The 18,661-nt window shown below is 33.0% G+C and overlaps 1 protein-coding gene across 1 annotated transcript; it reads right to left on the reverse strand.

Annotated features, from left to right (window-relative positions):
• Positions 1-2,752: 2,752 nt before the first annotated feature.
• LOC107771810 (putative late blight resistance protein homolog R1A-3) lies at positions 2,753-13,601 on the reverse strand. Its single transcript, XM_075250112.1, has 4 exons — positions 13,428-13,601; positions 12,724-12,828; positions 3,044-6,785; positions 2,753-2,966 (listed from the first exon to the last, which is right to left on the reverse strand). The coding sequence occupies exons 2-3, from the start codon at positions 12,781-12,783 to the stop codon at positions 3,078-3,080; spliced, it is 3,768 nt and encodes a 1,255-aa protein (XP_075106213.1). The 5' UTR covers positions 12,784-12,828; positions 13,428-13,601; the 3' UTR covers positions 2,753-2,966; positions 3,044-3,077.
• Positions 13,602-18,661: the final 5,060 nt, after the last annotated feature.

Here is an 18,661-nt window from a genome sequence, read left to right on the forward strand (position 1 = left end):
TTTTTTGTATATATGTGTATTATATATATAATATATATATTTTTAGCTAGCTAATACCTTATATTATGCAAACATCCTATTTGTTTGGAAAGTTCAAGTTGATTTTCACATTCTATATGAACATCGTAATGTATTTTTGCTTTTGTTACCGAGTCGGTCCAATCATTGTGTTCCACTTACTTTAGATTATTTTAACCAATCATCGTGCATAATGCATTAATAATATTATTCTAAAGTATTTTTCTTTTTATTGGAATATAAATTGATGTAAATCTTGAATTAGAGACAATTCATGGCACATGAGCATCTAACGAAAATAAACCAATCAAAAGAAAAAATTTGTTAAACTTCGATATATAGGAGACTTTGACAAACTTGTTCTAGGAAACCTAATCTAACATCAATCAATTTTCTTTGAGAAATTAGTAAATGAAATCAATTACCCATACTAAAGTAAAATAAATCAATTAAAGAGCACAATCTCATCTGTATTATTAGAATCACTTTATTATCATGTAAAAAATGTATTCATATAAACTCGCCCTTATTTTTTAACCTTTAAACTTAGATTTTATATTTTAATAAACTGTCTTTTAATTATTTTCTTATTATTTAATATTTTAAAAATTAACTGAATTTATTTGAAATATGTAGTAACTCCTAATATTTAGGTAAAAGATACTAACTTAACTTAGTTTTAGCTTTATATGAACTAAATACAAATTAAGACTTGTTTGGATGGTTGTTACATATCATTTCATAATGTATCGTATTGTATTGTATTGTACTGTATCGTTCGATGAATACAATGTTTGGATGGATTGTGTCGTTTTGCCGTCGTTTCATGGTATCATGCACCAGTAATATGATGAATAAACTTACAATATTATAAAGAAATATTATGAGATGGTATATAAAAAGGTAGGGTAAATAATAACATAAAATTATTTAATAATAATGAAGAGTGAGATTGAGAGAAAAACACAAGGAAACGACGCGACCACACCAAATCGGTCGTTACATAAGTGGCACATTTCATTGTTACGTAACGACAGATTTAATGTTACGATACAATAAAATTTAAGTAACAATTAAAACAAACATTGTATTTAAAGTAACAATACGATACGATACAACTGGTAACTACCATCCAAATAGTAAGAATTTTCAAACTTTGTTTAAAATGTTATTGATGTGTTTAGAAAGTAGTAATAAATCTTCTCTTATTACGTGCCTTTTCTTCTAGTATATTATAAAAGAATTGTAATTAGGAACAACAATTCTTTGAAAGAAAATTATGGGCATACTTTTCTAATTCAAGTAGGATCAATGTTGTAGGGTTGGGCATATGTATAGTTTAAATTGAAAAAGAATTCCATGATTAGTTAATTTACCATTAAATTTTTAAATTATACAAATATTTAAGGGTATAAACGTCGATCAATATTTTAGGGATATTTTAGTCGTTCAACATTTAGCATAAATTATTCGTGCTTTTAAAATAATATAGATAGATAGATATAGATTAGTCTCTATATTCTTACCTCGCACGAAATATTTAAATCAAATAATATAAAAACGCATAACAAAATTATAAACTTTCACTTACCTAAAAATTCTAAATAACCTTGATACTTGTTACTCCTAATAAATTTAATTTCAGTATTTTTGAAAATATCTGACTATATAAAATTGATTTAACTTCCGTTGAATTGGAATGTATGTACTCTAATTTTACCTAGAGGAAAGTTTAGTATATTTAATATTAGGTTTCTAATTTCACATAAGCAATTAAAGGATAGTTTTTAGTTGAATTTAAAGTTGTAAATATTGGATAAACTTTTTAGAGTGATTTTATGGTGTGCCTCACATAACTGACATTAGTTGTGTGAGACCTCTTTTTATCTCACATATTTGTGGACTCATATCTTACACATTTGGGTCCACAAAATTCTGGGACCACATAGTTGTGAGATAAAAAAAAGATCGCAAACAACTAGCGTCAATTGTGTGAGACACAAAATAAAATTTTTCAACTTTTTATAAGACAATCTTATCCGACATGGAATTGTCTTTAGAGGGAACTTAGCTTTGAAAAGACATAAAAATCGATCAACGTGATATATTGTTTTACGAAATTTTTTAGTTTAATATATTTTACTATTGTTTCAACATTTAATAAATACCTATTGAACATAAAAGTATAAAGCATATGAGTAAGTATAAGCTTTTTCATACAAATTGGAGAACCAAAAATCAAGCCTGCAACATGCATATTGCTATCCATAAAGATTAATGATACTATCCTTTGAACCATATGCATATTGGCGGTGAGTACAATAGCAGTCCAAAATGAATTAGAATTTTACATTCATGTGTAGTTTAAATCGAATAAGAAATTTATCCGTGGATAATGTTTTGAAATTTACAACTACATCCATTTTTAACTTGGTTTGTTAACAAATATTTTAATCTTTTACGAGTATAAAAGTCTATCAATAATACATGGATATTTTTGTCGCTCAATATTTAGCGTAAACTATTCGTGTTTTTATAATAATATCGATAGATAGACATAGATAGATATGATTTAGCTGTACAGTCTGCTACTCTTGCTTGCTTTTATTTTAAACTATCGATTGTAACACAATTGATCTAGGGGCTCGTCCCTCTCTACGATTAGTAAGGTAAGGCGTGAGGGTTACATTTGCCCTTCTACTATCAGAAAAGAGAGTACACAAAAACAACAATCTGAAAAAACAAATTATCGAATACATAACTAGCGTGCCTGTTTTAAGCATACAAAATGAAGAAAAAGTGGGAAAATTAGACAAGTTATACAGTAATAACCGATATCAATACAACATTCACCACACAACAGAGTAAACGAAAAGGAGTGAAATAGCAATAGGTGTATGAGGATTCATCTTTAGCCTCAAAAGCTGGATATATTCCTTACATGCTCTCTGCAAAAGAAAATTACACTGGTCAAATTCTGCCACATAAAATGAAATAAAGGAGGTAATAAGTTGTCTATACTCACATATTTTCCCAGGGTAAAAGTGCTCAAGACTTAATCAGTTATAAACAAGGACCTGAATATCCCCACTCATATCTTCAACATCTTGCTTAATCTTCAGAGCAGATGCTTCAAGTTGAGGGCTCTTCCACAGTTCGATACTTTTTAATGAACAAATATCCCCAAAACAAGGCGGAATCTCCTCAAGCTTATGACATTCCCACAGTTCTAATTTCTCAAGCGCAGGAAAGAATTCCTCGCTAGTCTCCCACTTAGCAAGAGTCGCTCGTTGCAACCTCAAACATTTGAGTTTCTGGAAGGTGTCTTCCTCCCCCATGTTCCATTCTTCCCCCTTGATGATTGCGTCTTCAAGGTACATCATTTCAAGCTTGGTCAGTCTTGCTATTGTTGATAGTGAATTGGACGTCAGGGGAAACTTACACAAACACAATATTTTCACACTTGAAGGTAAGTGAAAATCCCACAGTCTATTTGTCTCTACAGAGGGCACACTATCATATGTATTTGAACTTTCAAAAGTTACTTTGAGGATTTCTAGTTCATTTAGGAAATCCAACTTCGGGAACCAATATGGCGCTACTGAACAATCCCATGATTCTTTGAGATTAAAACTAAGCTCTTGAAGATTGGGAAACCTTTTGAAAAGATCCTCCGTGTCTTTCAAATATGAAAGTTTGAGTCCCCCTAATATTCTCAGGTTCTCTAGCTTTGAGTCCTCTGTTATCGATACTGGTTCATCTGTATCCAAATCAAAGAAAGAACAATTATGTATGCCCAGCACTCGCAACTTTACAAGATTCCAAATTGTCGGTAGTAGTACCAAGGCTGGTCCATCGTTTCTTACCTGCAGAGTTTCTAGATTCCAGAGATTTGAAAAACACAAAGACAGAGATTTAACTTCTGTCGTAATGTTTAAGAACCTCAAATGGACCAATGTGCTTATTTCATTCAGTAAAGAATCATTCACCTTGATAAAAGATCTACTCAGTTGCAACACTCTAAGAAGCCTCAAGTGTCTTAGGTGACATATATCATAAAGATGGTTGTCCAGCTTTTGTCCAGTTATGAACAAAGAATAGAGGTGTTTACCAGAATGCCTTTTCTTTTTTGAATCGAACAGGACAAAATTGTTGTGCCCAAAGTGTTTCTTATCATAAGCAATGGCCCTTTGACGTGGCATCAGATCTGAAGAAGAAGATGATGATGGAGCACTTGAACGTATCCAGCCAAACAACTTTTCCTCTCTTGCTTTTATCGAACAAAAGTAATGCACAAGATCATGAATTTGGTAAGTCCGGTCTCTACCTATCTCATTGAAAGAAATTACCAAGCTACTGGAAACTAAATTATCCAGATAAACCTCCATCACTTCTTCCAAACTCTTCATCTCTGTCTGTTGCACAAGTCCTTCGCCACACCAAAGACTTTTCAAAGTTCCGACTTCAATCGCTCTGTCCTTCCCATAACCTGCAATGTAAAGTAAGCACGGCTTTAGGGGATCTGGTAAATGGTCATAACTTAATGCTATAACCTTCATCACATATGCTTCATTTTGGAAAATGAAGGAATGCAAATTATTTCTAACTTCAAGCCACACACTCCTTTTCTTTTCCTTCCCCGCAATTACTCCAGCGATCAGATCAACCACCAAAGGAAGCCCTTTACAAATTTGGACAATTTCTTTCCCAACATCCAGTAGTTCATCAGGGAAACTTTCTTTTCCAAAGACCCTTTTCTCTAATAACTCCATACTTTCTTCTAATCTTAGCAATCGAAGATCAAGCGGATCACTGTGGCATTGTGCATGCAGAGCCACTTTCTTTTCTCGAGTCGTCAAAATAATTCGACTTCCTTTCTCAACTTCAGGAAAAATTCTTCTCAACTCTTCCCATGTTGCAATATCCCATATGTCATCTAAGACAATAAGGTACCTCTTCCCATATAGTTGTTTCCGTAGCTCATCAGCAACATCAATATTCTCACTGGATTTCAAAATTGAGTCAGTAACTTGATTAAAAAGGTTCTCCAACAATTTCTCCTCGTCATATTCTTGATCCACCGTACACCATGCGCGGATGTCGAAATGACTAGAAACAACCTTATCATTATACATTTTGTGTGCCAAAGTTGTTTTACCCGAACCCGGCGTTCCAGTAATCGAAATGACATCTAGCATTTTTGATCCTCGGGTGAGATTTCTAATTATCAAGTCAGTCTCCTCTTTAAAACCTACGATTATTTTACCAGCTATTGATGACTTGCGGTCAACTGGCTTGTTGAGTGAGTTCACAACAATGACGCCCCTGTTCTTAGGAATCTTCTCAAGTAAATTTGAGACCTCTTCTTTGATAAAATTGATCTTTTCTATGGCAACGGGAAGTGAGAAAATAAGATGTAAGAGACCATTATCTCTTAAAATAATTGAATCAATGACATCTTTTGCCTCATATGCCACATCTAAAGCACGTGCCCAGAGATTTTTGTACAATTCTTGCTCAACATTCATCAAGAAATATCTTATGAATTCTAGATATTCTTTCATCAGCTTGATTTCTTCCTTTATCAAAGCAACCGAATAAGCATTGGAATTGAGCAAACCATTTAAGTGTCTAAGTTGAAGATGGATGAACAGGGGTCCATCACTCATGGGAAAGCAGAGTTGAGATGAGTCCGGGGCTTTCAGGTAAATATCTTTGAGTTCTCTCTTCAGGAGTTCAATATTTTCGAGCAAGCCTAGAGTTGCACTGTTTGTTTCATTGGTAATCTCTCCATTCCTTGATTTCTCTTCTAAGTCACGAGCAATAGTTGATATGTCCCTGGTAAGTGCTCCAACACGTGCAAGGAATTCAAACAACTTGCCATTATGAATAGAGTCCTTAGGCAGATCAGTGAGAATGATTAATAGGAACTCTACCATGACATGAACGTTTCGAGCCCCTGAAGTGTTAGCGGTAATTACATTCACCATGTGCTCTTGTAGATGAATCAAATATTCCCTAAGAATGTCTGGATAAGTTTCTAGGAGCTGCTTAATGAAGCATCCAACTTCTGTTGACATTGAAGCTCTCAAACTTGTATAACATATGTGCATAACCTCCAGCTCAATTGGAATAATCTTCAAGAGTGGATGTGCTAGTTTGAAGAGTCGAGAGTCTCCATCAATCCGATCATTCCAAAGGAAGTGTCCAACTCTCTCAGCCATAGGTTGAAACTGAGGTAAGACACTTTCAACAATATCATGCTCAACGCAACCATTCACTATCAACCCATGGAAATCACTTATGTTGCCACATACATTCTGAAGAATCTCATATTCAGTCATTAAAGGAAAAGCCTGCTCAGAACAATACTTGGATAGATGGTGGAGACTCAAGAGGAGGAAGTGCAAATGCTCCTGAGTCATGGTGGCACTTGATTCAGAACGACGACGTGAGCTGATATAAATATTATACCTGAGGCAAGGAAGGACATGATGCATGCCATATTTAAACAACACGTTGCGGCCAACATGATTGAAAATTGATTGAAGCAGAGCTCTAAGCCTTTGTCCTTTGCCAGTCATTACATCTTCAAAATCTTCCAAATCGGAATAAGAAAGCTGGACATATGTACAAACAAATGCCAGCTCCAATTTCAGCATTTCAATTATATCCTCGTCAATAGCTATTTGATTTTCTTCTTTCTTTAACCTCTCTATCATATCCAGAACATTACCAACGTCCTTGCGAAGAGCAGAAAATGACACCTGCCAAAAGACCAAACATTATTTGTTTCTTATTTGTCCACATATGCGTCGAAATAAGTTTCATTTTTTTCTTCAATTTAATAGATTATTTTAACTGATTATGCACCAAAAGGGGGATGGATCTGCTCTATTGCTATTTTTTTTTAACTTCACTGTTAAATTCTTTCCCATTACTTGAATTGAACTCCGTAGAGAATAGCAAGAAACCAAGTATAAGCAATAAAAATTAATCAATTTAATAAAACATCAGTTAATGGCATACCTCGGAGTGTAAGAAGATTTTTAGTATAACATTATTGTAGTCAACATTATTAGGGATAAGGTAGATATGCCCTAAATTCATTCTCATATTTGATGATTTGAACATATTTTTGTAAACGTTATTTGATATAAAAATATATAGAATTTGATATTTTTTTATCATAGTTGTTATTAATTGCTTGATTAATTTAATAAGGTCCTTGATTAAATTTTGAGACTTACCATCGTGATAGAGATCATGATAATGAGAGTGAAGTTTCTTATAATTTAATCTAAATTTTGTTCTTGATCGTAGGATTATTAATTTGGATATTAGTAATCCGGTTAGATCAATATTTTTGTGATTGTCTTTATGGGATAAAGATTAGTTGATCTCATTAACTAAATTACATAGATAGATGATGCAGATGGAGATATGATCATTAAACCGACTCATTGGATAATTCCTAATGGTTAGAATTACCATAAACTGTCAAAAAGATATTCTCTTGAAGAATGTGATGTAAGAGTTTCCTTTGACCTGAGATCGTCAATTATTTGTTGTTATTTGATACTAGACACATATGGCCCTAGAGATATAGTTGAAAGGATATTGGGTACGATTAAATACTTGTAGAATTAGTGATTGATCAAGATAGAATCTGTCGACTCTTGGTAATGAGTTTAAGCTCCATGTTCTCATGAATTATTAATTGTCAAACTAAGACCTTGGCCAGGGCAATTGAATGATAGAAGAAAGAGTTTCTTAGGTTATTCAATGGTCGATTATATTTGACATGAACACATAGTTGGTCGCTTATTAGGATTTGACAGTTGAACCATATCCTAGGGTGACCTAGAGCTATAAGGACATAAAGAATTACTACATTATTCTTCTACTGGTTCTTAAGTGTAAATTGTATACTTCATTATATCTAGTCATTAAGAAGTATTGCTAGACGCTACCCTTGATTAGTATATTGATATGACCAATTTACTACCGGCTTAGTATTAAATCTATGGGGTCGCACACTAACGAGTATTTTGATCTTTGCTAAAGGATTAATTATTTTATTGATTGGTAATTAAATTAAAGAATTTAATTAGTCAAACAAATTTAGTCATTAGTCCATATAAAATATTATTATATTCTTTGCTAGCACAGAGGATATAATTAATATTGTGAACAAATTAAATTTTTCTAGGGAAAATGCATAAGTACCCCCCTGACCTATACTCGGATTCCCAAATACACTTTTTCTTTGCGGGAATCATATTACCCCCCTAAAAAAAATTAAATGGAATAAATACCACCCTAAAACTAGACAACAAAACTCTTGGCAAGTGGTGAGCTACACGCTCCCCCACATGTATTTTTAGTACTTTTTTTATTCTTTCTTCTTTTTCTCATCCTTTTTTCTTATTTCTTATTATTCTCATTTTTTTGGTTATTTCATTCTCTTTCTTTTTGTTTTGTTCACTGGCGGCATAAAATGGTGGTCGTCAGAATTTTACAAACACCATTTTTTCGGTTTTTTTTTCAATGACAGATTTATATCCCGATCTAAGTGTGTTTTGTTATATATATATATAAAAAATTTTCTTGAAAGTGTAATTTATGTGGGGGAGGAATAGCAAAAGAAATAAAAAAGAATATAAGCTAAGAAAACTTTTTCCAGTTAAAATAACAATACATCATTTTTTTCGCATGGGAAGGTTTTCCGATGATGAATTTTTCCCCCAAATCTGAGTGTATTTTGTTTTGCTTATGAATAGATCTTTTTGAGAGTTTAATTTGTGTGTAAAAAGAAAAAATGGAAGAAAAATGGTTAGGCAAAGTCGTCGGTGAATGAATATCCGCCGGAATTAGAGAAGAAACGAAAAAAATAAGTAAAAGAAAAAAGACAAAGAAAAAGGAAAAGGAAAAGAAAAAAAAAGTAAGAAAAGATGGTAAAAAAGAATAAAAAATAATCTGATAATCGTTTTTTCTTTCTTCTCACTCTCCTTTGGAAGAGTGAAATACACACACTCTGCCACGTCAGCGTTAAGGGTGCGAATAATTCCATTTAAAATAAGTTTAGGGGGGTTAATAGGATTCCCGCAAAGAAAAAGTGTGTAGTTGGGAATCCGAGTATAGGTCAAGGGGTACTTATGCATTTTTCCATTTTTCTTTTTGGAATAGAAAATTAAAATGTATCTCTTGGTTAAAATATATAAATATATGTGATATATATAATTGATATTTTTTTATATAAGGTATATATAAAATATTAATGAAGACTTACAGCTTGTTTGGATGGTAGTTACCTATTGTATTATATCGTATTGTTACTTTAAATATGATACTTGTTTTAGTTGTTACTTAAATTTTATTATATTGTATCGTTAAATCCGTTGTTACGTAAGAAGAAATGTGTCACCTTATGTAACGACTGATTTAGTGTGGTTGCATCGTTTTCTTGTCTTTTTCTCTCATCTCACCCTTTATTATTATTAAAATTTTATTTTATTATTTACTCTACCTTTTTATATAAAATATTTACCCTGTATCATATTTTTTTCTTTATAATTTTGCAAGTTTATTTTTCATATTGTTGATGCGTGATATCATGAAACAACAGCAAATGATACAATCTATCCAAACAATGTATTCACCAAACGATACAGTACACTATAATACAATACAATGCAATACATTATGAAACGATGTGTAACAACACTCCAAACAAGCTGTTAGAGTTAAATCCAATTGCAATTGGATTCACGAGCACTGTTCATAAAGGAAGTGTGACTTCCATGACACCCATTTGGAATGGGATTTAGCTTTCCATTAGGAAAAGTTTTATGAAGTCCATAAAAGGACTGTTTCGGCAACTTCACGTAATTCCATTAAGAATGGGATTTGTACTTCTCTAGTAGGAATCGTGAATATATTAAGTCTCATATTTGGAATTGAATTGGAACGTCCAAAAAGGACCAGACGGACCACGTTAAATTCCATAAGATATATATTTGGAAAAAAAAATTACTTTAAGAAAATTATTACCTCAACCAAATAGGAAGAGGATTTATAAGTGATGTTGTATATAGGATGATATAATGGAGAACTTGCCGTACTAAGTCTTGAGAAGAAAACCCATTTTGTGAAAGTGAAAGTGCAATATAAAGCCAAGAAAAAAAATATAATTACAAGGAAAAACATTTCTTGTTCTTTTACCTTTGAGTTGAGATTTTTGAGAAAAATTTCAACACATGATTTTCATTCAATTTGTTCGCGGGTTTCATTGATCAAAGATTTGATAGCAAAGATCGGTCTCGGTGTGATACACATAGAGTCTTTGCACTATCAAAGAAATTTTTGAAACGAAACTCTCTTCAACAGGTACGTCTTAGATCCGATATTTGACATATAAATAAATTTTAAACAGAAAAAGATCTGCCTAGGATTATTATTGTCTTCCGCTGCGTGTTACGAACATCTATATACAATCCTTCAGTGGTATCAGAGCCATGGTTTCTCGTGTCTAAAATTTATTTACGAAAATTTTAAGATGATATTTGAAGTGTTCAAACCATAATATTTGTGTCTTGTGTCAGATTGTTTGAATGCATATGAATTGATATTATTTTATTGTGAATAAAATATGTATTCATAAGTTAAACTATTTAGATAGTTCATAACTTGAATTTGAAATTTTGTATTAGATACAACGATAATTTATAATTGCTTACTGGGTTCCACATGTTATTTTAAGTATTATTAGTCCATGAGATGTTAATTATTAATAATATTCTGGCAAGAATTATTTTTATGTAATATAAAAGATAAACATGTTAGAAGAATATTGAGTTATTTTTTATGTCATGTGCTCGTTCGTAACATAATTTTGAATTATTTATTAAAATTAATTTAGGACTAAGCATGTAGACAACTTGAACTAAATTCACTTACTATAAAAGATTTGATTTTCATGTAATTAAAAGTTGTTTTAGTAACAATTCCTTTTTACTAAAATTTGAGTTCTTAAATAATAAAATATAAGATATTTTATTGTAAAGCTATCCATCAAAATAAATAATTTTATTTATTTTTTGTTTATAAGGAGCGGCCTGACAACCAGAAGACTTATAATTCGAGAATATATTAAAATTATTTATTGCATTAGATTCATGGATTGGAAGAATTATTGAATTTTATACTAAACGCTTGGACTACCCGGAGAGTGTAAAATTTAATAAATTTTTTGCTATCATGATGGTTGAACTCAACTATGCCAATAGGATCGACCTGACTACCAGGGGACTATTTGACATAGAGCTATTTAAGAAAATTGTATGGGGATACAATTGGTAAGAGTACCTACCTTTAAAATATATGTGAGAAACCACTTGACTTCCAAGGTGCTCATACATACTGTTGAAGGATTCTTTTATTCTACTAACAGAAATAAAGATTTCTCAAACTATAATGAGGGTAAATAGTTTACAATAATTAGTGAAAATATCATTTAGATAAAAGTTCATGTCTTTATGATATGTAAATATGTTCTTATATTATTGTTTTTTCTTTTCTATATTTTAGATTTCTCAATATGTTTGTCATATCAGTGTGTGAAATACTTTAGACCAACAAGGGTAGGACCAAACTTTGATGATTGGTATAGAAATTTGAGAATTGTTCTCATGCATGAAAAACTCATTGATGTGATAGATAAGCCTGCAAAGATAGTCCCACCAAAGAATGATGTTGAGGGCACCAAGTTTTATCAAAAATACTTGGAAAAATGTCTTGCAATTGAACGCATCATTCTCGCTTTTTTGAGTTATGAACTCCAAAGAAAACATTAGAATATAGATCCAACTACAATCATTGAATATCTTAAGAAGATGGTTGATACACAACTGGACATTGATAACTCTCCAGTTGGACCCCTTGTCAATCATGCGATTGATCTTATCGAAGAACTTGAGAAGTTGGGGTACAAGCTTGGTAAAGAGCTTTTGGAATATTTGATCTTGTTGTCAGTATGTGATGGTGAATATTTTCACTGTAAGAAGAAAGGGAATTGGAAGAGAAATTACAAGGAATATCTTGCAACTCTAAAGGATAAGAAACAAGGTGAGACATTAATGAAAAATATTTTCAAGGTTTCTTTAGCTACTACTAATTCTTCATTGTGGGTATTAGATACTGGCAGTGGTTATAATATCTGCAATGGTTCAAGATAAGTAGGAGGCTGATGCTATATAAAGGATGATGGAGAAACTTGTCGTACTAAGTCTTGAGAAGAAAACTCACTTTGTAAAAGTGAAAGTGTAATACAAAGCCAAGAGAGAAAATATAATTACAAGGAAAAACGTTTCTTGTTCTTCTACCTTTGAGTTGAGATTTTTGAAAAAAAATTCAACATAGTATTTTCATTCAATTTGTTCGCGGGTTTCATTGATCAAAGAGTTGATAGCAAGGATCATCTCGGTGTGGATACGCATAGAGTCTTCGCACTATCGAAGAAATTTTTGAAACGAGACTCTCTTCACCAAGTACGTCTTAGATCCGGTCTTTGACATGTAAATAAATTTTAAATAGAAAAAGATCTGCCTCGAATTGTTATTGTCTTCCGCTGCGTGGTACGAACATTTATATGCAAACCTTCCAACATAAGTTATGCTACGTATGAATATATATTGAATGACATACCTCGAAGTTGAATTTTCCCCCTTTCTCGCTTTCTCCCCCAATTTCTTTTCCTCTTTCCATGATCGTAATTTTACTTCAATTCCCTTCCTTTCAAGTTCTCAAGATCTGATGTATAAAATATACATAAAACCTAATCAGAAGAAAGAATAGAATGAAACTGAAGAAAAGAAGCATAAAAAAGCCATAGCAGAAAACATGATTGCAGATATAAAAATTAAGTTAAATAAACTTTGTTTAGCTAATTGAGGCTAAGATCATGGTTGGCTAACCTTTTTAATTGATGTTGAAGGTGAAAAATCTGAGCTGTGGAATAGTTACTCCTCTCTGTTGTTGTGTATATATGTGTGCATTCTCCCCTTTCAACAAGAGAAGAAGTTGAAAATTCGGGTGAGTTTTTAAAAATATTTTGATGTTTGGTAGAAAATTATGGTTCGGCGCCAATTTTGAAATTGTCTTAGTTTCTTTAACTTTGTGAGCGCTGTTGATATATTTACTCTTTGATTTATCACCAAGTTCAAAAATAGAGTGTTTTAAATATTTTGACAGTGACCAAACATGCTCAATTATATATGGAAAACCTAAAGCAGCAAAACAATTCGGGAATATAAGCATATAACTAGATTCACAACTCTTCACCTCATGAATTAGCTTTTCTTATCAAAGTCAGACAAGCTCATGATCGAACATATCAGAACTAGTCTCACCTCACCTCAGTGCGACAATTGAGTCGGGCGGTTGAGCAACATTAAGGGCGCTGCCGTTTCGGGTGTAACGCTTAGCAAAAAATAGTGTTGGCCTCATACTAAAAAGGAAAAGAAATTGTCGGTGGTGATGATCCGCTGCAAAATCGAAGGATATCAAAACTAGTCCCACCTCACCTCAGTAACCCTTAACAAGAAAGAGCGTTGGCTTCATATTAAAGAGGAAAAGAAATTATCGGTGATGAGAATGCTGAAGATTATCAGTGTGAATACAAAGGAAATAATAAGAAAAAATAAAGATAAAGAATGCCCGATTAATAACAACGTAACATTACTGGCAAATATTTCTGACTCCATTCCAGGAAAAAACATTGTATAAACTAAAATCTAAGAATAAGCAAAAAGTTAAAATAGAAATAGTACTAAGGCTTACAAAAATAAAATGCAAAATTGGGTGGAGGCAAGGGGACAAAGGCACTTCACAAAGTCTTCCGAGTAGTTTCCTTAAAGTTTGTTAAAAGTGAGTACTTTTGATATATCTAACAAACTCCGGTCGTAATATTTAGCGGGAACAATAAATCATATATCATATTATATACTATACTAAAAGTAAGAATACCCTAACTCTAAAGTTAATTTACAAATATATCATTTAAAACCTAAGTGAACATTTTGTGCTACAAATAAATATTACTCCAATTATGTTTTTGTACAAAATTGTAATTGTATATTCTAATAAATGCTACCTTATTAGATATAAATATTGTATAATAAAATAGAATCATCCGATTAAAAAATCCAAAAAGTCATCATCACTATTAATAAACAGTCATTTCTTTCTTAAAGAGAACCCAATGACCACATATATTATAAACAACGGTTTCTTCCTTAGAAGAAACATCCTCCATAAGTTTAAGTTTTTCCACAAACGAAAGCATTGTTTGTCTTCCATAAGTTAGCATTTGTTTATTATCAGGCAAGTCAAATCAACATTTGTTTATGTACAATGAACTTAGATGAGCTGCTAACATTGAATTATCTAGGTTTCTTGACATATATAATAATCTTTAGAAAATTATCACTGTTCTATAAATAGAGAAGGGAAACCAAGAGGAATATGTCAGGTTATTTTTACATGTTGTAGGTAATTCTTATTTTTAATATTATAAATTTCATATTTAATTGAGGCTTGCACGTAGATATTTTTTGGCGACTTGATAATTGTAAAGAGTTCTTACACTGACCGTGCATATAATTTAAACTCCGACCACTTTATCTTTCTTTTTTCTTTTAGGTTTAAATTTTATGAACTGATTATGCAAAAGATGTTTGCACAGTCAAATCAGTACACAAGATAATTAGGTAAACAATTTTGGAGAAAATGACATTATATAATCGCTCTCAAAATAATAGCCGAAATTATTTGTATATATACACATTTATGTACAAAATTATATAAATTTTATATACTTTTTCGGCTACCAAATGTGAATAATCGGTGTTAGATGACCTTATGGCCTCACCTTCATTGTGTAGATGGAGGGTCAGGCCATTTTAGTGCGTCAGTTAACATTAAGATATCTATTTTCTGTTATATAAAAAAACACAAAATGTGAATGCTCGTTTGTTTATGCTTTCTCAACATAATAGATGATCAAATAAATTAATTCCTAAGCAAGGATTTATACTTAAATAATTATTGCAACTTCCAAGAGGAATCTTTAATTTCTTTAAGCAATATATAAGTACAAGATGAATTAGATAAAACGTGGCCGATGCATGAATATTGATAGTAGGTTTGGATTAAGAGTCTTGGTTTTTTTAATGACTAATTAACATAATTATATTCTTGAAAAAGAAGATTGTTATGCTTCATATGATCGTCTTAATCTTCATTTGCCTAAACAATTTTGTCAACTTCCATATATCCCTTTTCCCAACTCATATCCTACTTATGTTTCAAGAAAACAATTCATTAAATATTAAGATGGCTATGTTTCATATTTCAACATTGGTTCGTCAATATTGTACAACAAAACTGTAGAAGCTGCAGTTTTTGAGGAGTCCACCAGAAAATGGATTGTCAAGGTGAGGATTAATGGAGGAGAATATTCCGGCGACGTCGAGGAATATTCCGGTAGGTTTCTTGTGCTGGCAACTGGAGAATTTGGTGATGCTTTTTGTCACGACTCCATTTTTTCTCCGAAGAATATCGTGACGGCACCTAGTCTCTAAGACTAGTTAAGCCTAACAAACATGCGAAAGTGAATGATACAATAATCTAAAATCTCAACCAAAAAAAAAATGCAGCAACATATATATGAAGGGAAATATCTACAGCTCAAAGTATATACAATAGCCCAAAACCTGGCGTAACATAAGTCACAAGCTCTATGACAATGCCAATACCAAAACCATTCCTATACAACTATGTCTAGTAAAGGACGAAAATATAAAAAGGGATAGAAGATGACTCCAAGGCCAATGGACGTGAGGAGGTATACCTTGAAGTCTCCAAATGCAACTCAGTTCACTAGTGCCGGGACTGATAAGATGTACTTGGATCTGTATAAAAAGATATGCATAAGAGTAGCATGCGTACACTACAATGATACCCAGTAATTACCAAGCCTAACCTCGATAGAGTAGTGACGAGGTTAGGTCAAGGCCCTACTGGAAGTAATAAAAGGCTGAACAAATATACATAGTGTAATAAAGGCAGTAATGAAATTTGAAACAACGAATGATATAACAGAATTAACTACATAGAATTACGTAAATAGTGCAACACGGAGAAAGACAATTAATAGTATGCTAAGGGAAACATCGATCAAAGACAAGTACAAAAGAATGGGGAAATGTCAACAAGAGTCACTACCAAGGTATCGCCTCGTAGTCTCAAATCACAAATGAATCACAATCTTTCCTTATATCACTGCGGGAGCCTTTACATTTAGTTTGAAAATCATTTTTCCGAAATAGCATCCCCGCGTTTTGGCACACCTTATCACACCGCATGGCTTCTAGTAGTTCCCCTACTAGTCATGCATATTAAGCCCACCTTATCTCATCGCATGTGTTTCAACACCCAAACCTTATACCACCGCATGCGTATCAATATCACGACGTATCACAACTCGCACCTCAAGTGCCCAATATCACAACTTTTTAGAAAATCAAAAAATAAGAGAATTTCACAATAAGGAGCTCACGGCTCAACCATGATGTGCACAAAGTCTCAACAATAGCAACCTGAGGGTAACTCAATAAAATAATATTTCAGAACTTTACACTTTGCCTCAATTAGAATCACGGCCTTTGCTACTCAATACCAAATTCAACAACAAGGTATTCCAAAAATAGCAATTTCAAGTAAAGAATTCAACAGTTTAATAATGAATACGGAATAAAGGAAGCAAGTACTTTAACTAAACATGTAGGACAATTAGCAATTAAGAGGTAAGACAAGTAGACATGTGAAATTAGACTAAAAATGATGGTTATAACATGTTAAGATAACTCAATTAAGGCATGGAAAGGGATCTACATAGCAAAAATCGGAGATTTTCACATTTAGCCCTTGTACACACTCGTCACCTTGCGTACACGGCTTTAACATATCACAATTACTACAAACAACACCAATCCTAAGGGGTAATTTTTTTCACACAAAGTTAGGCAAGCCGCTTACCTCAAACCACGCTAATCAATCCACTAGAAGGTCTTTCCCTCAATTTTCCAACTCCGAACGGTTCGAATCTGGCTAAAATAATTTCATACTATAAATATAACTATAGGAAACTAATTCAAACAATGAAATTATGATCTTTGCACATAATTGAAAAATTAAACCAAAAAGTCAACCCTGGCTCGCATCTTAAAACCCAGCCAAAATTATAAAAATCTGAATACCCATTCGATATCGAGTCTAACCATACAAGAATTATTCAAATCCGACCTCATTTTGCCTTTCAAAACTCAAAAACTTAGTCTAAGAAGTTTTACCACTTTTCTGCAATTTTTTCAACTCCAATTCTTAATTACATGATAAAAACAATGATAGATTCGAGTAATTTAACAAAAATCGAGTTAGGAATTATTACCCCAATGAACTCTCTGAAAATCCCTCAAAATTTCACCACAATCCGAGCTCTCTAAGTCCAAATTGTGAAGTTTGAAATAAATCCTCGATTTCAAACTTAAGTTCTACTGCCCAGTTATCTATGCATCGCGATCGCGAAAATCAATTAGCAATCCCGTAAGACAATTTCTATCAAACTCAAATTTACTATCCGCGGTCGCGTAAAAGCTTTCTCGAACGCGATTAACAAGCTGCCTCAACATCGCGATCGCATCCCAGGCCATACGATCATGTACCACAACTGACTCAGCCTCTCAGCTTCGCCATTCCTTCTTTGCAAACACGACCACCTTCACTCATTCGCAATTTACTTCAAGCCAAAACTCTGTGATCGCATACATCCCTTCCGTGAGAGTCCAATAACAAAATCCATAGTGATACACTCCCACATCCACTCAGGAATCTCTATCTTCTGAAGCAAACCACTAGGTCTCTGATGCTCATACTTTATTTCCTGACAATTTAGACACCGAGCTACCTATGCAACTATATCCTTCTTCATCCTCCTCCACCAATAATGTTATTGCAAGTCCTGATAAATTTTAGCGGCGCCCAGATGAACAGAATATCGGGAAATGTGGGCCTCCTCTAGAATCAACTCACAAAGTCCATCCACATTAGGTACACAAACACGACCTTGCATCCTCAAAACTCCATCATCTCCAATCGTAACCTACTTGGCATCTCCGTGCCGCACTGTGTCCCTAAGGACTAACAAATTAGGGTCATCATATTGTCGCTCCCTAATGTAATCAAACAATGAAGACCGAGCGACGGTACAAGCTAGAACATGACTGGGCTCAGAAACATCCAACCTCACAAACTGATTGGCCAAAGCCTGAACATCTAATGCAAGCGGTCTCTCGCCGACTGGAATGAACGCAAGACTACCCATACTCACTAACTTTCTACTCAAAGCATCGGCCACCACATTGGCATTTTCGGGATGATACAAGATAGTGATATCATAGTCTTTCAATAGCTCCAACCACCTCATCTGCCTCAAATTGAACTCCTTTTGCTTGAACAAATAATGCAAGCTCCGTTGATCCGTGAATACCTCAAACGACATGCTGAAAAGATACTGCCTCTAAAT

Source organism: Nicotiana tabacum, chromosome 3, assembly GCF_000715075.1.
Source record: "Nicotiana tabacum cultivar K326 chromosome 3, ASM71507v2, whole genome shotgun sequence".
NCBI lineage: Eukaryota > Viridiplantae > Streptophyta > Magnoliopsida > Solanales > Solanaceae > Nicotiana > Nicotiana tabacum.

What these genes read in the sequence shown, in the direction of transcription:
- LOC107771810 (XM_075250112.1), bottom strand. Translation starts at nt 12,783, where the DNA reads ATGGAAAGAGGAAAAGAAATTGGGGGAGAAAGCGAGAAAGGGGGAAAA. An exon ending in GGGGAAAATTCAACTTCGAG is followed by an intron (nt 6,786 to 12,723) that starts GTATGTCATTCA and finishes GTCTTTTGGCAG; the next exon opens with GTGTCATTTTCTGCTCTTCG.